This window comes from Ranitomeya imitator, chromosome 3, assembly GCF_032444005.1.
Source record: "Ranitomeya imitator isolate aRanImi1 chromosome 3, aRanImi1.pri, whole genome shotgun sequence".
NCBI classification, from domain to species: Eukaryota; Metazoa; Chordata; class Amphibia; order Anura; family Dendrobatidae; genus Ranitomeya; species Ranitomeya imitator.
In genome coordinates this window covers 15,864,198-15,890,857 of record NC_091284.1, presented here as the reverse complement: position 1 = coordinate 15,890,857, position 26,660 = coordinate 15,864,198, and the positions used below count along the sequence as shown (strand labels likewise).

The window sequence follows — 26,660 nt, the reverse complement described above, 5'->3', positions numbered from 1 at the left end:
CTGTATTATCTCCAGAGCTGCACTCACTATTCTGCTGGTGCAGTCACTGTGTACATACATTACATTACTGATCCTGAGTTACATCCTGTATTATACCCCAGAGCTGTACTCACTATTCTGCTGGTGCAGTCACTGTGTACATACATTACTGATCCTGAGTTACATCCTGTATTATACTCCAGAGCTGCACTCACTATTCTGCTGGTGCAGTCACTGTGTACATACATTACTGATCCTGAGTTACCTCCGGTATTATACCCCAGAGCTGCACTCACTATTCTGCTGGTGCAGTCACTGTGTACATACATTACTGATCCTGAGTTACATCCTGTATTATACCCCAGAGCTGCACTCACTATTCTGCTGGTGCAGTCACTGTGTACATACATTACTGATCCTGAGTTACATCCTGTATTATACCACAGAGCTGCACTCACTATTCTGCTGGTGCAGTCACTGTGTACATACATTACATTACTAATCCTGAGTTACCTCCTGTATTATACCCCAGAGCTGCACTCACTATTCTGCTGGTGCAGTCACTGTGTACATACATTACTGATCCTGAGTTACATCCTGTATTATACCCCAGAGCTGCACTCACTATTCTGCTGGTGCACTCACTGTGTACATACATTACATTACTGATCCTGAGTTACATCCTGTATTATACTCCAGAGCTGCACTCACTATTCTGCTGGTACAGTCACTGTGTACATACATTACATTACTGATCCTGAGTTACATCCTGTATTATACTCCAGAGCTGCACTCACTATTCTGCTGGTGCAGTCACTGTGTACATACATTACATTACTGATGCTGAGCTACCTCCTGTATTATACCCCAGAGCTGCACTCACTATTCTGCTGGTGCAGTCACTGTGTACATACATTACATTACTGATGCTGAGCTACCTCCTGTATTATACCCCAGAGCTGCACTCACTATTCTGCTGGTGCAGTCACTGTGTACATACATTACATTACTGATCCTGAGTTACATCCTGTATTATACTCCAGAGCTGCACTCACTATTCTGCTGGTGCAGTCACTGTGTACATACATTACATTACTGATGCTGAGCTACCTCCTGTATTATACCCCAGAGCTGCACTCACTATTCTGCTGGTGCAGTCACTGTGTACATACATTACATTACTGATGCTGAGCTACCTCCTGTATTATACCCCAGAGCTGCACTCACTATTCTGCTGGTGCAGTCACTGTGTACATACATTACATTACTGATCCTGAGTTACATCCTGTATTATACTCCAGAGCTGCACTCCCTATTCTGCTGGTGCAGTCACTGTGTACATACATTACATTACTGATGCTGAGTTACCTCCTGTATTATACCCCAGAGCTGCACTCACTATTCTGCTGGTGCAGTCACTGTGTACATACATTACTGATCCTGAGTTACATCCTGTATTATACCCCAGAGCTGCACTCACTATTCTGCTGGTGCAGTCACTGTGTACATACAGTACTGACCTTGAGTTACCTCCTGTATTATACCCCAGAGCTGCACTCACTTTTCTGCTGGTGCACTCACTGTGTACATACATTACATTACTGATCCTGACTTACCTCCTGTATTACACCCCAGAGCTGCACTCACTATTCTGCTGGTGCAGTCACTGTGTACATACATTACATTACTGATCCTGAGTTACATCCTGTATTATACCCCAGAGCTGCACTCACTATTCTGCTGGTGCAGTCACTGTGTACATACATTATATTACTGATCCTGAGTTACATCCTGTATTATACTCCAGAGCTGCACTCACTATTCTGCTGGTGCAGTCACTGTGTACATACATTACATTACTGATCCTGAGTTACATCCTGTATTATACTCCAGAGCTGCACTCACTATTCTGCTGGTGCAGTCACTGTGTACATACATTACATTACTGATCCTGAGTTACCTCCTGTATTATACTCCAGAGCTGCACTCACTATTCTGCTGGTGCAGTCACTGTGTACATACATTACATTACTGATCCTGAGTTACCTCCTGTATTATACTCCAGAGCTGCACTCACTATTCTGCTGGTGCAGTCACTGTGTACATACATTACATTACTGATCCTGAGTTACATCCTGTATTATACTCCAGAGCTGCACTCACTATTCTGCTGGTGCACTCACTGTATACCTGTATATCTGCAGCCCCCCAGCCCCTGGATGAAGGATACAGGTCTCTTCGTACACTTGGATGGTGGCCATGTCTCCTTCCAGGCGGATGATCTCGCCGACCAGCTCGGAGTGTCCCACACGCACCAGCTCGTACATGGCCGCTCCCGCCATATTGGACGCAGTCACCACTGAGCGAGCAACAAGACCGAGGGTCAGATAGAGGAAGCGACGAGGACGATACGTATGACGGCATTAATCGCACATTTCCTTATGTCCGGCTGCTGACAACTCCCCCAATCTCTGCTGGGGGCTGACAACCTTCTTGCTGTTGATTCCCTTTGAGATACACAGGTATCCTCCAGTCACATCCGAAGCTGCATCCACAATCCTTTTTGCTGTTGCCACTGATGACAGATCACCCTGGAGCAGTCGGATGCGGATGTAGTTTGGTTAATGACAAGGTTACGGTGCAGATTATAAAGTCAACCTGCCGGCTGAACTGTGAATGCAGCTCTGGATGTGACTGGAGAGATAAAATATATATAGGGGTAGATGGGACAAGATTCACAACATTGGTCCACAGCGTCGATGAATAACTTGGAGACACATCAGACACTAAGACCCCCGAGCGTCTACCTCCCACCCGCCGACATTAGCGCTGTACTCACCGGGACCGGAGACCCCGTGCACGTAGCCGAATTTGCTCTCCCGCTCTTCATCCCTGATCTTCGGTAATTTGGAAAAATCCATGACTAGGTCTTAAAATTTCTGAAAACATTAAAAAAAAAAAATAAGTCACTTTACTGTAGACTGCTGCAAAGACTGAATTAAAGGGGTCCTCCTCCTAAAGATAAAACCGCGGCAGATATAAAGAATGACACGAGCGGCCGCTGATCAGCTGGAAATACTGCGCGACAACCATTGTTCTGATCTATTTTTATTGTTATTTTTTGGAGGAGCGATTCGGATATTTATCCATTTTTCAACGTGTTGAATAAACATTCTATTATATTTTATACGTTTTTAAAGTTTTGTAAACAGATTGAAAATAAAGAAATAACAAAAGTTCTCTCTGATTTTAAGCTTTTGAGAAATGGAAATGATTTCTTTATTTCTACCGTCCGGGGCTGTGCAAAAGTTTTAGGCAGGCGTGGAGGGAGAAAAAAAAAAAAATGCTGCCGAGTGAGACGCTTCGTACATTGAAGGGTTAATAGTTTCGTCACTCACTTTTTATCAATTCATAAAATACAAAAGGGAAAAAACGAAATGGCGTGGATATTCAGCGAGCGCCCCCGCGGCGCAGCAGGCGGGGATCTGCACGATCACAGTGTGAGGAGCCGAACGCCGGGGGATGAGTGAGATCCGAGGAGCGACTTACGGCTTCACGGACGATCTGCTCCGCGCCTGGAAGTGACGTCACCCGCTGGAAATCTGCGATCGATCACCTAGAAGGGGAAACAAGAGGAAACGGTAATGGACGCCAACTGCCGAGATGACCATTGAAGGAAACGGAGAGATGAGGAATTCAGCAGTGTAAAGCATGGGGGAGAGAGAACAGGAGGGGAATGTCCTGTACCAAGTGGGGGGGTTACAGTATCACAATCCCGGGAATCTCTCACCCCAATACGGATTCATCACCAAACTAACAGGTCAAGTGGCGGCTGAGTGTGAACGGAGGAGGGGCGAGGACGCAGACCCCCGTATACCACCCTCCGCAGGTGTCACATGATCCCCCATCCTCGCAGCATGTCTCATGTTAATCTGCAGAAGAGGCTCCGATCCGACCTCAAACAGGGGGGGTTATAGCCTTATATTAGGGGATCTAAGGTCTCCAGGGTCAGCATCTTCCCGGGCTGATAACAGAGAACAATACATGTAATGGTCTGTCCTTCCAGCGATAGGAGAATATCAGAATGAGCCGGAGCCTTGCTGACCAGGACCCTTCTCCGTCGGACCGCCCAGGATACATAGTACGACTTATCAGTGGTGCGGTCAGACCGCCGTGTCCCCAGCAGCCGCCCGGCTCTGACCGTCAGGTCCATGGAGCGACAGCGGTATAATGAGATCGTCACCAGGAAAAACACCGGAGGACGAGAGCTGCACAATCTCCAAATACACACAGGACCCAGACTCATACCAAGAAATGGACCCTCGGAGGAAGTGGTGTCACGATTAGGAAACGTCTTCCAAGAACTTCCCCAACCAGTCACACCATTCACACACTGGACTACAAGTCACAGCGCATCTACAGCTTGTATTACAGTTGTGCTCATAAGTTTACATACCCCGGCAGAATTTTTGCTTTCTTGGCCTTTTTTTCAATGATAACACCAAAACTTTTCCTGCACTCATAGATAGTGGTTGGGTGAAGCCATTTATTGTCAAACTGCACCCAAACTATCCAAATGACCCTGATCAAAAGTTCATATCCCCTGGTGATTTTGGCCTGATAACATGCACAGAAGTTGACACAAATGGATGTGAACGGCTACTAAAGGTAATATCCTCACCTATGACCTGTTTTCTTGTAATCAGTGTCTGTGCATAAAAGCTGAGTGAGTTTCTGGGATCCAGACAGACTCTTGCATCTTTCATCCAGCCACTGACTTTTCTGGATTGTGAGTCATGGGGAAAGCAAAAGAATTGTCAACGGATCTATGGGAAAAGGTAGTTGAACTGTATAAAACAGGAAAGGGATAGAAAAAGATATCCAAGGAATTGATAATGCCAGTCACACTGTGATTAACAAATGGAAAATCAGGGGCTCTGTAAGAACAAATCCACGGTCAGGTAGACCAACAAAAATGTCGTCCACAACTGCCAGGAAAATTGTTCGGGAAGCAAAGAAAAACCCACAAATAACATCAGCTGAAATACAGGACTCTCTGAAAACTAGTGGTGTGGATGTTTCAAGATGCACAATAAGGAGGCACTTGAAGAAAAATGGGCTGCATGGTAAAAGGCACCAGAAGAAAACCATTACTGCGCAAATGCCACAAAGTACCTCGCCTACAATACGCAAAACAGCACAAACACAAGCCTCAAAACTTCCGGAACAAGGTAATTTGGAGTGATGAGACCAAAATTGAACTTTTTGGCCACAACCATAAACGTTACATTTGGAGAGAGGATCACTGATGTTTTGGGGATGTGTGAGCTACAGCTACTAAGGCACAGGAAACTTGGTCAAAGTTAAAGGAAATATGAATGCAGCACATTATCAGCAAATACTGGAGGCAAATTTGCACTCATCAGCCCGGAAGCTGGCCATGGGACATACTTGGACGTTCCAACATGACAAAGATCCAAAACACAAGGCAAAGTCGACCTGTCATTGGCTACAGCAGAAGAAAGTGAAGGTTCTGGAGTGGCCATCTCAGTCTCCTGACCTCAATATCATTGAGCCACTCTGAGGAGATCTCATGCTAGACAGCCCAGGAATTTACAGGAACTGGAAGCTTTATGCCAAGAAGAGTGGGCAGCTTTACCATCTGAGAAAATAAAGAACCTCATCCACAACTACCATAAAAGACTTCAAGCTGTCATTGATGTTAGAGGGGGCAATACACGGTATTAAGAAATGGGGCATGTGAACTTTTGATCAGGGTCATTTGAATGTTTTGTGTTGTCATTATGATTTACAAAGAGAAAACACAGTAGTTTGACAATAAATGGCTTCACCCAACCACTAACCATGAGTGGAGGAAAAGTTTTGGTGTTATATCAATCATATTCTCTGAAAAAAGGCCAAGAAAGCAAAAATTCTGCCACACAACTGTACATGGCAGTGTGATGTCAGCACTGCGGTACACAAATGGTAAGAAGCTAAAAAATAAAATGGGAAAAGCTTATTGTTGCCATACAGGATAAAAGAAATCAGCACCTACAGGAGGAGAGAGAGAGAGAGAGAAAGAGAGCTCGGCACCTACAGGAGGAGAGAGAGCTCGGCACCTACAGGAGGAGAGAGAGAGAGAGAGTTCGGCACCTACAGGAGGAGGAGAGAGAGAGAGAGAGAGAGAGCTCGGCACCTACAGGAGGAGAGAGAGCTCGGAACCTACAGGAGGAGAGAGAGAGAGAGAGAGAGAGAGAAAGAGAGCTCGGCACCTACAGGAGGAGAGAGAGCTCAGCACCTACAGGAGGAGAGAGAGCTCAGCACCTACAGGAGGAGAGAGAGCTCAGCACCTACAGGAGGAGAGAGAGCTCAGCACCTACAGGAGGAGAGAGAGCTCAGCACCTACAGGAGGAGAGAGAGAGCTCGGCACCTACAGGAGGAGAGAGAGCTCGGCACCTACAGGAGGAGAGAGAGAGCTCGGCACCTACAGGAGGAGAGAGCTCGGCACCTACAGGAGGAGAGAGAGAGCTCAGCACCTACAGGAGGAGAGAGAGCTCAGCACCTACAGGAGGAGAGAGAGCTCAGCACCTACAGGAGGAGAGAGCTCAGCACATACAGGAGGGGAGAGCTCAGCACCTACAGGAGGAGAGAGAGCTCAGCACCTACAGGAGGAGAGAGAGCTCAGCACCTACAGGAGGAGAGAGAGAGCTCAGCACCTACAGGAGAAAGAGCTCAGCACCTACAGGAGGAGAGAGAGAGCTCAGCACCTACAGGAGGAGAGAGAGAGCTCAGCACCTACAGGAGGAGAGAGAGAGCTCGGCACCTACAGGAGGAGAGAGAGCTCGGCACCTACAGGAGGAGAGAGAGCTCGGCACCTACAGGAGGAGAGAGAGCTCAGCACCTACAGGAGGGGAGAGCTCAGCACCTACAGGAGGAGAGAGAGCTCAGCACCTACAGGAGGAGAGAGAGCTCAGCACCTACAGGAGGAGAGAGAGAGCTCGGCACCTACAGGAGGAGAGAGAGAGCTCGGCACCTACAGGAGGAGAGAGCTCAGCACCTACAGGAGGAGAGAGAGAGCTCAGCACCTACAGGAGGAGAGAGAGCTCAGCACCTACAGGAGGAGAGAGAGCTCAGCACCTACAGGAGGAGAGAGCTCAGCACATACAGGAGGGGAGAGCTCAGCACCTACAGGAGGAGAGAGAGCTCAGCACCTACAGGAGGAGAGAGAGCTCAGCACCTACAGGAGGAGAGAGAGAGCTCAGCACCTACAGGAGAAAGAGCTCAGCACCTACAGGAGGAGAGAGAGAGCTCAGCACCTACAGGAGGAGAGAGAGAGCTCAGCACCTACAGGAGGAGAGAGAGAGCTCAGCACCTACAGGAGGAGAGAGAGCTCGGCACCTACAGGAGGAGAGAGAGCTCGGCACCTACAGGAGGAGAGAGAGCTCAGCACCTACAGGAGGGGAGAGCTCAGCACCTACAGGAGGAGAGAGAGCTCAGCACCTACAGGAGGAGAGAGAGCTCAGCACCTACAGGAGGAGAGAGAGCTCAGCACCTACAGGAGGAGAGAGAGAGCTCAGCACCTACAGGAGGAGAGAGAGAGCTCAGCACCTACAGGAGGAGAGAGAGCTCAGCACCTACAGGAGGAGAGAGAGCTCAGCACCTACAGGAGGAGAGAGCTCGGCACCTACAGGAGGAGAGAGCTCGGCACCTACAGGAGGAGAGAGCTCGGCACCTACAGGAGGAGAGAGAGCTCAGCACCTACAGGAGGAGAGAGAGCTCAGCACCTACAGGAGGAGAGAGAGAGCTCAGCACCTACAGGAGGAGAGAGAGAGCTCAGCACCTACAGGAGGAGAGAGAGAGCTCAGCACCTACAGGAGGAGAGAGAGCTCGGCACCTACAGGAGGAGAGAGAGCTCAGCACCTACAGGAGGAGAGAGAGCTCGGCACCTACAGGAGGAGAGAGAGAGCTCAGCACCTACAGGAGGAGAGAGAGAGCTCAGCACCTACAGGAGGAGAGAGAGAGCTCAGCACCTACAGGAGGAGAGAGAGCTCGGCACCTACAGGAGGAGAGAGAGCTCAGCACCTACAGGAGGAGAGAGAGCTCGGCACCTACAGGAGGAGAGAGAGCTCAGCACCTACAGGAGGGGAGAGCTCAGCACCTACAGGAGGAGAGAGAGCTCAGCACCTACAGGAGGAGAGAGAGCTCAGCACCTACAGGAGGAGAGAGAGCTCAGCACCTACAGGAGGAGAGAGAGCTCAGCACCTACAGGAGGAGAGAGAGGTCAGCACCTACAGGAGGAGAGAGAGGTCAGCACCTACAGGAGGAGAGAGAGGTCAGCACCTACAGGAGGAGAGAGAGGTCAGCACCTACAGGAGGAGAGAGAGGTCAGCACCTACAGGAGGAGAGAGAGGTCAGCACCTACAGGAGGAGAGAGAGGTCAGCACCTACAGGAGGAGAGAGAGCTCAGCACCTACAGGAGGAGAGAGAGGTCAGCACCTACAGGAGGAGAGAGAGGTCAGCACCTACAGGAGGAGAGAGAGGTCAGCACCTACAGGAGGAGAGAGAGGTCAGCACCTACAGGAGGAGAGAGAGGTCAGCACCTACAGGAGGAGAGAGAGGTCAGCACCTACAGGAGGAGAGAGAGGTCAGCACCTACAGGAGGAGAGAGAGCTCAGCACCTACAGGAGGAGAGAGAGCTCAGCACCTACAGGAGGAGAGAGAGCTCAGCACCTACAGGAGGAGAGAGAGCTCAGCACCTACAGGAGGAGAGAGCTCAGCACCTACAGGAGGAGAGAGAGCTCAGCACCTACAGGAGGAGAGAGAGCTCAGCACCTACAGGAGGAGAGAGAGCTCAGCACCTACAGGAGGAGAGAGAGCTCAGCACCTACAGGAGGAGAGAGAGCTCAGCACCTACAGGAGGAGAGAGAGCTCAGCACCTACAGGAGGAGAGAGAGCTCAGCACCTACAGGAGGAGAGAGAGCTCAGCACCTACAGGAGGAGAGAGAGCTCAGCACCTACAGGAGGAGAGAGAGCTCGGCACCTACAGGAGGAGAGAGAGCTCGGCACCTACAGGAGGAGAGAGAGCTCGGCACCTACAGGAGGAGAGAGAGCTCGGCACCTACAGGAGGAGAGAGAGCTCAGCACCTACAGGAGGAGAGAGAGAGCTCAGCACCTACAGGAGGAGAGAGAGCTCAGCACCTACAGGAGGAGAGAGAGCTCGGCACCTACAGGAGGAGAGAGAGCTCGGCACCTACAGGAGGAGAGAGAGCTCAGCACCTACAGGAGGAGAGAGAGCTCAGCACCTACAGGAGGAGAGAGAGCTCAGCACCTACAGGAGGAGAGAGAGCTCAGCACCTACAGGAGGAGAGAGAGCTCAGCACCTACAGGAGGAGAGAGAGCTCAGCACCTACAGGAGGAGAGAGAGCTCAGCACCTACAGGAGGAGAGAGAGGTCAGCACCTACAGGAGGAGAGAGAGAGCTCGGCACCTACAGGAGGAGAGAGAGCTCAGCACCTACAGGAGGAGAGAGAGCTCGGCACCTACAGGAGGAGAGAGAGCTCAGCACCTACAGGAGGAGAGAGAGGTCAGCACCTACAGGAGGAGAGAGAGCTCAGCACCTACAGGAGGAGAGAGAGCTCGGCACCTACAGGAGGAGAGAGAGCTCGGCACCTACAGGAGGAGAGAGAGCTCAGCACCTACAGGAGGAGAGAGAGCTCAGCACCTACAGGAGGAGAGAGAGCTCGGCACCTACAGGAGGAGAGAGAGCTCGGCACCTACAGGAGGAGAGAGAGCTCAGCACCTACAGGAGGAGAGAGAGCTCAGCACCTACAGGAGGAGAGAGCTCAGCACCTACAGGAGGAGAGAGAGCTCGGCACCTACAGGAGGAGAGAGAGCTCAGCACCTACAGGAGGAGAGAGAGCTCAGCACCTACAGGAGGAGAGAGAGCTCAGCACCTACAGGAGGAGAGAGAGCTCAGCACCTACAGGAGGAGAGAGAGCTCAGCACCTACAGGAGGAGAGAGAGCTCAGCACCTACAGGAGGAGAGAGAGGTCAGCACCTACAGGAGGAGAGAGAGCTCAGCACCTACAGGAGGAGAGAGAGCTCAGCACCTACAGGAGGAGAGAGAGCTCAGCACCTACAGGAGGAGAGAGAGCTCAGCACCTACAGGAGGAGAGAGAGCTCAGCACCTACAGGAGGAGAGAGAGCTCAGCACCTACAGGAGGAGAGAGAGCTCAGCACCTACAGGAGAAAGAGCTCAGCACCTACAGGAGGAGAGAGAGCTCGGCACCTACAGGAGGAGAGAGAGCTCAGCACCTACAGGAGTCCCGAACCTACAGGAGGAGGTAACATCCCGCTCGCCCAGTACACTCACCCCACAACAGACATACAAACCACAGACAACAACCTTCACACCACAAACCAGGACGGAGGTTACCTCAGTATAAGGGGCCTGTCAGAAGCGGGGTCCTGCGGGTCCTATAGTCACCGCACTAGTGAGGGGTCCTCAGCCCTCCGCATCACTGGCTGATGCTGCAGCTCCGTTGTCATCTCTGCGCTGCTGATGCGATGAGTCACCAAATTTCCAAGCTGCTTCTCTAAAAGAGGAAGCTGCAGATTGTGCACGATTGCCACATTCTGCGGAGCACCGGCTGCACCCCCTCCACAAAGCCCCTGTGGCAGAGGGACCCCAATATCCCCCACACACATGGTGTGACCTTGATGCTTGCTGCGAAGGTCAAGACAAGGTCAAAGAGGCATCACAAAAAAACTGCAGAAACCCACATCATCCATTTTGGTAGAGAAAGGGTTAAGCTTCTTTTAAAGGGGTCCTGCAATGGGGACTCGCTCCTTTAATTATTTGTATCACACAGAGACCTCAATAAAATTGAACTGCAAACACAATAGCACCCGCTAAGCAAGCAACCAAAAGAAGACCGAGACCCCAGCATATTTCATTACGTCCCCCAACTCCTAAGCCCCCGTCACAGACTAATATTGGGGGGTCTGTAGATTTATCCGGCACTTTACAATTCCCTGAGTAAGATCTCCGCTTAACTGTCAGTAATTGGAGACCCCAAAACAGACCTAATAGTGCTCACAGCTGAGGTTCTGCTACAAATGTTTCTTCATAACCCCCTATGAGCTACATTCTCATTCTGTAACAATGTATCAGTGCGGGAAAGTAAGAAACTATGGGGACAGGAGCGCGATTCCGCTGGATGCCATCAGGACGGGTTTTCAGTCTATGGATGAACACAGGAATATTCCCATTCACTTGCAGCAAGCAGAGATCTTAGCAATAACGAGAAATGAGAACACAGATTGTACGAGAAAATCTGTGCAGGTCAGTGGGCTGCAGAGCAGAAATCAACACGCGGCTGCGACCATTCTACTGCCCAGAGATAGGGAGCAGGTAACGCAGAGGGATATACCTGTATACCAGGACGCCTCAGGTGTACGGGTAAAGACTAACCTCACCTGTGTCCGCTGCAGCATGCGGTGTGTGCAGAGAACGGTGTAGAAAGTATCTGAATAATCAACAGGAGGAAAAAGACATTAACCCTTTCCAAGATCACACAGACTGTGCATAGCAGGCAGCAGAAGCATAAAGGAGCCGCCTGCTGCAAGACTACAAGTCCCAGCAGTGCACAGCTTCCATGGCCAGACCAGTAATGAATCATGATGCCCCCTCCGCACCAGTACTCACAGTCAGGGTCCACTGGTATGAATGGAGAGCTCAGGGTGAGATGCGGAGTCACATGAGGAGGCGCGCACTTCCCTGTTCACTGCTCAGCTGAGCGGTCACCTGACTGCGAGCACAGAATCATCATCATCCTCCTCCTCCGCTGTGCAGGAGAATCTGCTGCTTCACAGAGTACAATAATCCCTCAACTGTGCGCCGCCACTTTAAGAAAAAAAGATTTCTACAGAGTGACAATATAATCTATAGGAAAATGATAGAGAAAACCCAAAACCAAAGGTCACACAGCCCCCCTGAAATCTGCAGAGCAATAACTCTGCCCCCCTAACAAATGGAGACCCCCAACGTAGTGACTGGAGTTGTCTGGCACCATGGCTGCGATGCTCTGCGTGTTCTCACACCATTGTATCAGTCACATCAATGAGGAGCCTCTGCCATCTCTGCACTGACAATGCAAACCGGAGCGCACCGGGAACCCCCGCAAGACCCTCCGTATACCGAGAACCCCCCACAAGACCCGGCGTATACTGGGAACTCCTCACAAGACCCGGCATATACCGAGAACATCCCACAAGACCTGCCGTATACAGAGAACCCCCCACAAGACCCTCCGTATACCGAGAACATCCCACAAGACCCTCCGTATACAGAGAACCCCCCACAAGACCCTCCGTATACCGAGAACCCCCCACAAGACCCGGCGTATACCGAGAACCCCCCGCAAGACCCAGCATATACCGAGAACACCCCACAAGACCCTCTGTATACCGAGAACCCCCCACAAGACCCGGTATATACCGAGAACCCCCCACAAGACCCGGCGTATACCGGGAACCCCCCACAAGACCCACCGTATACCGGGAACCCCCCACAAGACCCGGCGTATACCATGAACACCCCACAAGACCCTCTGTATACCAGGAACACCTCACAAGACCCGCCATATACCGGGAACACCCCACAAGACCTTCCGTATACCGGGAACACCCCACAAGACTCGCCATATACCGGGAACACACCACAAGACCTGCCGTATACAGGGAACTCCCCACAAGACCTGCCGTATACAGGGAACACCCAACAAGACCCGCCGTATACAGGGAACACCCGACAAGACCCTCTGTATACCGAGAACCCCCCACAAGACCCGGCATATACTACTGGGAACCCCCCACAAGACCCGGCATATACCTGGAACCCCCCACAAGACCCGGCATATACCTGGAACCCCCCGCAAGACCTGCCATATACCGGGAACCCCCCACAAGACCCACCGTATACCAGGAACACCCCACAAGACCCACAGTATACCGGGAACCCCCCACAAGACCTTCCGTATACCAGGAACACCCCACAAGACCTGCCATATACCAGGAACACCCCACAAGACCTGCCATATACCGGGAACCCCCCACAAGACCCACCGTATACCAGGAACACCCCACAAGACCCACAGTATACCGGGAACCCCCCACAAGACCTGCCGTATACCAGGAACACCCCACAAGACCTGCCATATATACCGGGAACACCTCACAAGACCTGCTGTATACCGGGAACACCCCACAAGACCTGCTGTATACCGGGAACACCCCACAAGACCTGCCATATATACCGGGAACACCTCACAAGACCTGCTGTATACCGGGAACACCTCACAAGACCTGCTGTATACCGGGAACACCCCACAAGACCTGCCGTATACCGGGAACCCCCCCCCAAGAACTGCTGTATACCGGGAACACCCCACAAGACCTGCCGTATACTGGGAACCCCTCACAAGACCTGCCGTATACCAGGAACACCTCACAAGACCTTCCGTATACCAGGAACACCCCACAAGACCTTCCGTATACCAGGAACACCCCACAAGACCTTCCGTATACCAGGAACACCCCACAAGACCTGCTGTATACCAGGAACACCCCACAAGACCTGCCGTATACCGGGAACACCCCACAAGACCTTCCGTATACCAGGAACACCCCACAAGACCTGCCATATACCAGGAACACCCCACAAGACCTGCTGTATACCGGAAACACCCCACAAGACCTGCCGTATACCGGGAACCCCCCACAAGACCCTCCGTATACCAGGAACACCTCACAAGACCTGCCGTATACCAGGAACACCTCACAAGACCTGCTGTATACCGGGAACACCCCACAAGACCTGCCGTATACCGGGAACCCCCCCCAAGAACTGCTGTATACCGGGAACACCCCACAAGACCTGCCGTATACTGGGAACCCCTCACAAGACCTGCCGTATACCAGGAACACCTCACAAGACCTTCCGTATACCAGGAACACCCCACAAGACCTTCCGTATACCAGGAACACCCCACAAGACCTGCTGTATACCAGGAACACCCCACAAGACCTGCCGTATACCGGGAACACCCCACAAGACCTTCCGTATACCAGGAACACCCCACAAGACCCTCCGTATACCAGGAACACCCCACAAGACCTGCCATATACCGGGACCCCCCACAAGACCCACCGTATACCAGGAACACCCCACAAGACCCACAGTATACCGGGAACCCCCCACAAGACCTGCCGTATACCAGGAACACCCCACAAGACCTGCCATATATACCGGGAACACCTCACAAGACCTGCTGTATACCGGGAACACCCCACAAGACCTGCCGTATACCGGGAATCCCCCACAAGACCCGCCGTATACCGGGAACCCCCCACAAGACCTGCCGTATACCGGGAACCCCCCACAACAGTGCCTTATTCGTGGCTCCCCGCTCTCGGAGCACTACCATTAGATCTGTCACTCACAGCCTGAACTTCCTAAGGAATCTCGGAGTCTCCACACTGCACGTGCTCCTGTGCAGCAGCGTCACATGGAGGGTCCGGGGGGGGGGGGCTGCATTCCTCACACAGCGCAGATAATGGAGACATTGTGGCGTTGTCACCCGACCATGGAAAACAATTTTCTAATGCGCCTTATGTGATAGAAGACTCATCACTGTGGACGCGAGGGTGGGCCGTGTGCCCATCGCCCGTGTGACTGAACTCTCCACCTCTTCTTGCTGTCAGTGAATTGATGAACACCGGGGCGACATCGGGGCCCCCCCACTGTGGGCGACATCGGGGCCCCCCCACTGTGGGCGACATCGGGGCCCCCCCACTGTGGGCGACATCGGGGCCCCCCCACTGTGGGCGACATCGGGGCCCCCCCACTGTGGGCGACATCGGGGCCCCCCCACTGTGGGCGACATCGGGGCCCCCCCACTGTGGGCAACATCGGGGCCCCCCCACTGTGGGCAGTCTCTCGACACAAGACCCCAGGAGCGTCCAGGTCACACCAGACATCAGACCTCCCGGCCGCGGTGTCACAGTGTACCTGGAGGAGACACCTGAGGGTCTCGGGCCCCATCATATTACCTGTAGTAATGTTCTTTTCATGGGGAGTAGAAGGCCGGAACCACTGTGACCCCGAGCCCCCGACATTAACCCAAACTCCCCCGGGACTACAAGTCCCCCCGACCTGCAATACACAGGATATATAACATTATACAGCATCCGCTGCACGGCGCCTTATACCGCCCCTCCCCCACTAATACTGAGCCGAGACATGATCTGTAATCAGCGACCACCAACCTATAATCACCTGGAGATCGGTCACCTGTGACCAGAGTACGAAAAAGAGCCGCGCAGCAGCCGCCACCATCTACACGGAGGATTATAAAGATATAACAGACGGTGCGATCTAATAATGATAATACAACGGACGGTGCGATCTAATAATAATATAACGGACGGTGCGATCTAATAATAATACAACGGACGGTGCGATCTAATAATAATATAACGGACGGTGCGATCTAATAATAATAATCTAACGGACGGTGCGATCTAATAATAATATAACGGACGCTGCGATCTAATAATAATAATATAACGGACGGTGCGATCTAATAATAATATAACGGACGGTGTGATCTAATAATAACGGATGGTGCGATCTATTAATAATAATAATAATAATAATAATAATAATATAACGGACGGTGCGATCTAATAATAATAATATAACGGACGGTGCGATCTAATAAAAATAATATAACGGACGGTGCGATCTAATAAAAATAATATAACGGACGGTGCGATCTAATAAAAATAATATAACGGACGGTGCGATCTAATAAAAATAATGTAACGGACGGTGCGATCTAATAAAAATAATATAACGGACGGTGCGATCTAATAAAAATAATGTAACGGACGGTGCGATCTAATAATAATAATAATAATATAATGGACGGTGCGATCTAATAATAATAATAATAATAACAATATAATGGACGGTGAGATCTAATAATAATAATGTAACGGACGGTGCGATCTAATAATAATAATATAATGGACGGTGCGATCTAATAATAATATAATGGACGGTGCGATCTAATAATAATAATAATGTAACGGACGGTGCGATCTAATAATAATAATAATAATATAATGGACGGTGCGATCTAATAATAATAATATAACGGACGGTGCGATCTAATAATAATAATAATGTAACGGACGGTGCGATCTAATAATAATAATAATAATATAATGGACAGTGCGATCTAATAATAATAATAATAATATAATGGACGGTGCGATCTAATAATAATAATAATATAATGGACGGTGCGATCTAATAATAATAATAATAATAATATAATGGACAGTGCGATCTAATAATAATAATAATAATATAATGGACAGTGCGATCTAATAATAATAATAATAATATAATGGACGGTGCGATCTAATAATAATAATAATAATATAATGGACGGTGCGATCTAATAATAATAATAATGTAACGGACGGTGCGATCTAATAATAATAATGTAACGGACGGTGCGATCTAATAATAATAATAATATAATGGACGGTGCGATCTAATAATAATAATATAACGGACGGTGCGATCTAATAATAATAATAATGTAACGGACGGTGCGATCTAATAATAATAATAATATAATGGACGGTGCGATCTAATAATAATAATAATATAACGGACGGTGCGATCTAATAATAATAATAATAATAAAATGGACGGTGCGATCTAATAATAATAATAATATAACGGACGGTGCGATCTAATAATAATAATAATAATAATAATAATAATAATAATATAACGGACGTTGCGATCTAATAATAATAATAATAATAATATAACGGACGTTGCGATCTAATAATAATAATAATATAACGGACGGTGCGATCTATTAATAATAATAATAATAATAATAATATAACGGACGGTGCGATCTAATAATAATAATATAACGGACGGTGCGATCTAATAATAATAATATAACGGACGGTGCGATCTAATAATAATAATATAACGGACGGTGCGATCTAATAAAAATAATATAACGGACGGTGCGATCTAATAATAATAATAATATAATGGACGGTGCGATCTAATAATAATAATAATAATAATAATATAATGGACGGTGCGATCTAATAATAATAATGTAACGGACGGTGCGATCTAATAATAATAATGTAACGGACGGTGCGCTCTAATAATAATAATAATATAATGGACGGTGCGATCTAATAATAATAATATAACGGACGGTGCGATCTAATAATAATAATATAACGGACGGTGCGATCTAATAATAATAATAATATAATGGACGGTGCGATCTAATAATAATAATAATAATAATATAATGGACGGTGCGATCTAATAATAATAATAATAATAATATAATGGACGGTGCGATCTAATAATAATAATAATATAACGGACGGTGCGATCTAATAATAATAATAATGATAATATAACGGACGGTGCGATCTAATAATAATAATATAACGGACGTTGCGATCTAATAATAATAATAATATAACGGACGGTGCGATCTAATAATAACGGATGGTGCGATCTATTAATAATAATAATAATAATATAATGGACGGTGCGATCTAATAATAATAATATAACGGACGGTGCGATCTAATAATAATAATATAACGGACGGTGCGATCTAATAATAATAATATAACGGACGGTGCGATCTAATAATAATAATAATAATATAATGGACGGTGCGATCTAATAATAATAATAATAATAATAATAATAATAATATAATGGACGGTGCGATCTAATAATAATAATATAACGGACGGTGCGATCTAATAATAATAATATAACGGACGGTGCGATCTAATAATAATAATATAATGGACGGTGCGATCTAATAATAATAATAATAATATAATGGACGGTGCGATCTAATAATAATAATAATAATATAACGGACGGTGCGATCTAATAATAATAATGTAACGGACGGTGCGATCTAATAATAATAATGTAAGGGACGGTGCGATCTAATAATAATAATATAACGGACGGTGCGATCTAATAATAATAATATAACGGACGGTGCGATCTAATAATAATAATAATATAATGGACGGTGCGATCTAATAATAATAATAATACTATAACGGACGGTGCGATCTAATAATAATAATATAACGGACGGTGCGATATAATAATATTAATAATATAACGGACGGTGCGATCTAATAATAATAATGTAACGGACGGTGCGATCTAATAATAATAATAATATAATGGACGGTGCGATCTAATAATAATAATGTAACGGACGGTGCGATCTAATAATAATAATAATATAATGGACGGTGCGATCTAATAATAATAATATAATGGACAGTGCGATCTAATAATAATAATATAATGGACGGTGCGATCTAATAATAATAATAATAATATAATGGACGGTGCGATCTAATAATAATAATAATGTAACGGACGGTGCGATCTAATAATAATAATAATGTAACGGACGGTGCGATCTAATAATAATAATAATAATAATAAAATGGACGGTGCGATCTAATAATAATAATAATATAACGGACGGTGCGATCTAATAATAATAATAATAATGATAATAATATAACGGACGGTGCGATCTAATAATAATAATAATAATAATAATATAACGGACGTTGCGATCTAATAATAATAATAATATAACGGACGGTGCGATCTAATAATAACGGATGGTGCGATCTATTAATAATAATAATAATAATATAACGGACGGTGCGATCTAATAATAATAATATAACGGACGGTGCGATCTAATAATAATAATAATAATAAAATGGACGGTGCGATCTAATAATAATAATAATATAACGGACGGTGCGATCTAATAATAATAATAATAATGATAATAATATAACGGACGGTGCGATCTAATAATAATAATAATAATAATAATATAACGGACGTTGCGATCTAATAATAATAATAATAATAATATAACGGACGTTGCGATCTAATAATAATAATAATATAACGGACGGTGCGATCTAATAATAACGGATGGTGCGATCTATTAATAATAATAATAATAATATAACGGACGGTGCGATCTAATAATAATAATATAACGGACGGTGCGATCTAATAATAATAATATAACGGACGGTGCGATCTAATAAAAATAATATAACGGACGGTGCGATCTAATAATGATAATATAATGGACGGTGCGATCTAATAATAATAATATAACGGACGTTGCGATCTAATAATAATGATATAACGGACGGTGCGATCTAATAATGATAATATAATGGACGGTGCGATCTAATAATAATAATATAACGGACGGTGCGATCTAATAATAATAATAATATAACGGACGGTGCGATCTAATAATAATAACGGACTGTGCGATCTAATAATAATAATATAACGGACGGTGCGATCTAATAATAATAATATAACGGAGGGTGCGATCTAATAATAATAATATAACGGACAGTGCGATCTAATAATAATAATATAACAGACGGTGCGATCTAATAATAATAATAATACGGACGGTGCGATCTAATAATGATAATATAATGGACGGTGCGATCTAATAATAATAATAATATAACGGACGGTGCGATCTAATAATGATAATATAATGGACGGTGCGATCTAATAATAATAATATAACGGACAGTGCGATCTAATAATGATAATATAATGGACGGTGCGATCTAATAATAATAATATAACGGACGGTGCGATCTAATAATAATAATATAACGGACGGTGCGATCTAATAACGATAATATAACGGACGGTGCAATATAATAATAATAATATAACGGACGGTGCGATCTAATCATGATAATATAACGGACGGTGCGATCTAATAACGATAATATAACGGACGGTGCGATATAATAATAATAATATAACGGACGGTGCGATCTAATAATAATATAACGGACGGTGCGATCTAATAATAATAATATAACGGACGGTGCGATCTAATAACGATAATATAACGGACGGTGCGATATAATAATAATAACGATAATATAAGGCTACGTTCACACTAGCGTTGTGCGCCGCTGCGTCGGCGACGCAACGCACAACGCACGCAAAAATGCAGCAAAACGCACGCAAAAACGCTGCGTTTTGCGACGCATGCGTCGTTTTTTGCCGAAAATCAGACGCAAGAAAAATGCAACTTGTTGCGTTTTCTTGGTCCGACGCTTGCGGCAAAAAAGACGCATGCGTCGCACAACGCAACAAACAAAAACGCATGCGTCCCCCATGTTAAGTATAGGGGCGCATGACGCGTGCGTCGCCGCTGCGTTGCCCGACGCACACTAGCATAACGCTAGTGTGAACGTTACCTAACGGACGGTGCGATATAATAATAATAATAATATAACGGACAGTGCGATCTAATAACGATAATATAACGGACGGTGCGATCTAATAATAATAATAATAATATAACGGACGGTGCGATCTAATAATAATAATAATAATATAACGGACATTGCGATCTAATAATAATAATAATAATAACGGACGGTGCGATCTAATAATAATAATAATAAAAATATAACGGACAGTGCGATCTAATAACGATAATATAACGGACGGTGCGATCTAATATTAATATAACGGACGGTGCGATCTAATAATAATAATATAACGGACGGTGCGATCTAATGATAATATAACGGACGGTGCGATCTAATAATAATATAACGGACGGTGCGATCTAATAACGATAATATAACGGACGGTGCGATCTAATAACGATAATATAACGGACGGTGCGATCTAATATTAATATAACGGACGGTGCGATCTAATAATAATATAACGGACGGTGCGATCTAATAACGATAATATAACGGACGGTGCGATCTAATAATAATATAACGGACGGTGCGATCTAATAATAATATAACGGACGGTGCGATCTAATAATAATAATATAACGGACGGTGCGATCTAATAACGATAATATAACGGACGGTGCGATCTAATAACGATAATATAACGGACGGTGCGATCTAATAATAATATAACGGACGGTGCGATCTAATGATAATATAACGGACGGTGCGATCTAATAATGATAATATAACAGACGGTGCGATCTAATAATAATAATAATATAACGGACGGTGCGATCTAATAACGATAATATAACGGACGGTGCGATCTAATAATAATATAACGGACGGTGCGATCTAATAATAATAATATAACGGACGGTGCGATCTAATGATAATATAACGGACGGTGCGATCTAATAATGATAATATAACGGACGGTGCGATCTAATAATAATAATATAACGGACGGTGCGATCTAATAATAATATAACGGACGGTGCGATCTAATAACGATAATATAACGGACGGTGCGATCTAATAATAATAATAATAATATAACGGACGGTGCGATCTAATAATAATATAACGGACATTGCGATCTAATAATAATAATAATAACGGACAGTGCGATCTAATAATAATAATAATATAACGGACAGTGCGATCTAATAACGATAATATAACGGACGGTGCGATCTAATATTAATATAACGGACGGTGCGATCTAATAATAATAATATAACGGACGGTGCGATCTAATGATAATATAACGGACGGTGCGATCTAATAATAATATAACGGACGGTGCGATCTAATAATAATAATATAACGGACGGTGCGATCTAATAATAATATAACGGACGGTGCGATCTAATAATAATATAACGGACGGTGCGATCTAATAATAATAATAATATAACGGACGGTGCGATCTAATAATAACGGATGGTGCGATCTATTAATAATAATAATAATAATAATAATATAATGGACGGTGCGATCTAATAATAATAATATAACGGACGGTGCGATCTAATAATAATAATATAACGGACGGTGCGATCTAATAATAATAATATAACGGACGGTGCGATCTAATAATAATAATAATATAATGGACGGTGCGATCTAATAATAATAATAATAATATAATGGACGGTGCGATCTAATAATAATAATATAACGGATGGTGCGATCTAATAATAATAATATAACGGACGGTGCGATCTAATAATAATAATATAACGGACGGTGCGATCTAATAATAATAATAATAATAATATAATGGACGGTGCGATCTAATAATAATAATAATAATATAATGGACGGTGCGATCTAATAATAATAATAATATAACGGACGGTGCGATCTAATAATAATAATGTAACGGACGGTGCGATCTAATAATAATAATGTAACGGACGGTGCGATCTAATAATAATAATAATATAATGGACGGTGCGATCTAATAATAATAATAATACTATAACGGACGGTGCGATCTAATAATAATAATATAACGGACGGTGCGATCTAATAATAATAATAATATAACGGACGGTGCGATCTAATAATAATAATGTAACGGACGGTGCGATCTAATAATAATAATATAACGGACGGTGCGATCTAATAATAATAATATAACGGACGTTGCGATCTAATAATAATAATAATATAACGGACGGTGCCATCTAATAATAACGGATGGTGCGATCTATTATTAATAATAATAATAATAATAATAAATAATAATAATAATATAACAGACGGTGCGATCTAATAATAATATAACGGACGGTGCGATCTAATAATAATAATATAACGGACGATGCGATCTAATAATAATAATATAACAGACAGTGCGATCTAATAATAATAATATAACGGACGTTGCGATCTAATAATAATAATATAACGGACGGTGCGATCTAATAATGATAATATAATGGACGGTGCGATCTAATAATAATAATATAACGGACGGTGCGATCTAATAATAATAATATAACGGACGGTGCGATCTAATAATAATAATATAACGGACAGTGCGATTTAATAATAATAATATAACGGACGTTGCGATCTAATAATAATAATATAACGGACGGTGTGATCTAATAATGATAATATAACGGACGGTGCGATGTAATAATGATAATATAACGGACGGTGCGATCTAATAATGATAATATAACGGACGGTGCGATATAATAATGATAATAATATAACGGACGGTGCGATCTAATAATAATAACGGACGGTGCGATCTAATAATAATAACGGATGGTGCGATCTAATAATAATAACGGACGGTGCGATCTAATAATAATAACGGACGGTGCGATCTAATAATAATAACGGACTGTGCGATCTAATAATAATAACGGACGGTGCGATCTAATAATAACGGACGGTGCGATCTAATAATAATAATATAACGGACGGTGCGATCTAATAATAATAACGGACGGTGCGATCTAATAATAATAATATAACGGACGGTGCGATCTAATAATAATAACGGACGGTGCGATCTAATAATAATAATATAACGGACAGTGCGATCTAATAATAATAATATAACGGACGGTGCGATCTAATAATAACAATAATAATAATAATATAACGGACGGTGCGATCTAATAATGATAATATAATGGACGGTGCGATCTAATAATAATAATATAACGGACGGTGCGATCTAATAATGATAATATAATGGACGGTGCGATCTAATAATAATAATATAACGGACGGTGCGATCTAATAATAATAATATAACGGACGGTGCGATCTAATAACGATAATATAACGGACGGTGCAATATAATAATAATAATATAACGGACGGTGCGATCTAATCATGATAATATAACGGACGGTGCGATCTAATAACGATAATATAACGGACGGTGCGATATAATAATAATAATAATAATATAACGGACGGTGCGATCTAATAATAATATAACGGACGGTGCGATCTAATAATAATAATATAACAGACAGTGCGATCTAATAATAATAATATAACGGACGTTGCGATCTAATAATAATAATATAACGGACGGTGCGATCTAATAATGATAATATAATGGACGTTGCGATCTAATAATAATAATATAACGGACGGTGCGATCTAATAACGATAATATAACGGACGGTGCGATCTAATAATAATAATAATGTAACGGACGGTGCGATCTAATAATAATAATAATATAATGGACGGTGCGATCTAATAATAATAATAATATAACGGACGGTGCGATCTAATAATAATAATAATAATAAAATGGACGGTGCGATCTAATAATAATAATAATATAACGGACGGTGCGATCTAATAATAATAATAATAATAATAATAATAATAATAATATAACGGACGTTGCGATCTAATAATAATAATAATAATAATATAACGGACGTTGCGATCTAATAATAATAATAATATAACGGACGGTGCGATCTATTAATAATAATAATAATAATAATAATATAACGGACGGTGCGATCTAATAATAATAATATAACGGACGGTGCGATCTAATAATAATAATATAACGGACGGTGCGATCTAATAATAATAATATAACGGACGGTGCGATCTAATAAAAATAATATAACGGACGGTGCGATCTAATAATAATAATAATATAATGGACGGTGCGATCTAATAATAATAATAATAATAATATAATGGACGGTGCGATCTAATAATAATAATGTAACGGACGGTGCGATCTAATAATAATAATGTAACGGACGGTGCGCTCTAATAATAATAATAATATAATGGACGGTGCGATCTAATAATAATAATATAACGGACGGTGCGATCTAATAATAATAATATAACGGACGGTGCGATCTAATAATAATAATAATATAATGGACGGTGCGATCTAATAATAATAATAATAATAATATAATGGACGGTGCGATCTAATAATAATAATAATAATAATATAATGGACGGTGCGATCTAATAATAATAATAATATAACGGACGGTGCGATCTAATAATAATAATAATGATAATATAACGGACGGTGCGATCTAATATTAATAATATAACGGACGTTGCGATCTAATAATAATAATAATATAACGGACGGTGCGATCTAATAATAACGGATGGTGCGATCTATTAATAATAATAATAATAATAATATAATGGACGGTGCGATCTAATAATAATAATATAACGGACGGTGCGATCTAATAATAATAATATAACGGACGGTGCGATCTAATAATAATAATATAACGGACGGTGCGATCTAATAATAATAATAATAATAATATAATGGACGGTGCGATCTAATAATAATAATAATAATAATAATATAATGGACGGTGCGATCTAATAATAATAATATAACGGACGGTGCGATCTAATAATAATAATATAACGGACGGTGCGATCTAATAATAATAATATAATGGACGGTGCGATCTAATAATAATAATAATAATATAATGGACGGTGCGATCTAATAATAATAATAATAATATAACGGACGGTGCGATCTAATAATAATAATGTAACGGACGGTGCGATCTAATAATAATAATGTAACGGACGGTGCGATCTAATAATAATAATATAACGGACGGTGCGATCTAATAATAATAATATAACGGACGGTGCGATCTAATAATAATAATAATATAATGGACGGTGCGATCTAATAATAATAATAATACTATAACGGACGGTGCGATCTAATAATAATAATATAACGGACGGTGCGATCTAATAATATTAATAATATAACGGACGGTGCGATCTAATAATAATAATGTAACGGACGGTGCGATCTAATAATAATAATAATATAATGGACGGTGCGATCTAATAATAATAATGTAACGGACGGTGCGATCTAATAATAATAATAATATAATGGACGGTGCGATCTAATAATAATAATATAATGGACAGTGCGATCTAATAATAATAATATAATGGACGGTGCGATCTAATAATAATAATAATAATATAATGGACGGTGCGATCTAATAATAATAATAATAATGTAACGGACGGTGCGATCTAATAATAATAATAATGTAACGGACGGTGCGATCTAATAATAATAATAATAATAATAAAATGGACGGTGCGATCTAATAATAATAATAATATAACGGACGGTGCGATCTAATAATAATAATAATAATGATAATAATATAACGGACGGTGCGATCTAATAATAATAATAATAATAATAATATAACGGACGTTGCGATCTAATAATAATAATAATATAACGGACGGTGCGATCTAATAATAACGGATGGTGCGATCTATTAATAATAATAATAATAATATAACGGACGGTGCGATCTAATAATAATAATATAACGGACGGTGCGATCTAATAATAATAATAATAATAAAATGGACGGTGCGATCTAATAATAATAATAATATAACGGACGGTGCGATCTAATAATAATAATAATAATGATAATAATATAACGGACGGTGCGATCTAATAATAATAATAATAATAATAATATAACGGACGTTGCGATCTAATAATAATAATAATAATAATATAACGGACGTTGCGATCTAATAATAATAATAATATAACGGACGGTGCGATCTAATAATAACGGATGGTGCGATCTATTAATAATAATAATAATAATATAACGGACGGTGCGATCTAATAATAATAATATAACGGACGGTGCGATCTAATAATAATAATATAAC

General features: G+C 43.0%; 1 protein-coding gene across 2 annotated transcripts in view; it reads right to left on the bottom strand.

Moving 5' to 3' along the window:
- Positions 1-26,660, bottom strand: part of ATP6V1A (ATPase H+ transporting V1 subunit A) — a 53,121-nt gene that overhangs the window by 18,267 nt on the left and 8,194 nt on the right. The window contains exons 1-4 of one of the 2 annotated variants that reach the window (XM_069760542.1): positions 11,689-11,772; positions 3,529-3,595; positions 2,819-2,918; positions 2,210-2,338 (exon numbers count right to left, since the gene is read on the bottom strand). In XM_069760542.1, the coding sequence (XP_069616643.1) occupies positions 2,210-2,338; positions 2,819-2,900 (211 nt within the window). In that variant the 5' untranslated portion in view covers positions 2,901-2,918; positions 3,529-3,595; positions 11,689-11,772. Of the gene's footprint in view, positions 1-2,209; positions 2,339-2,818; positions 2,919-3,528; positions 3,596-11,688; positions 11,773-26,660 lie in introns of those variants that run through there. The other variant, XM_069760540.1, reaches the window with a different exon arrangement.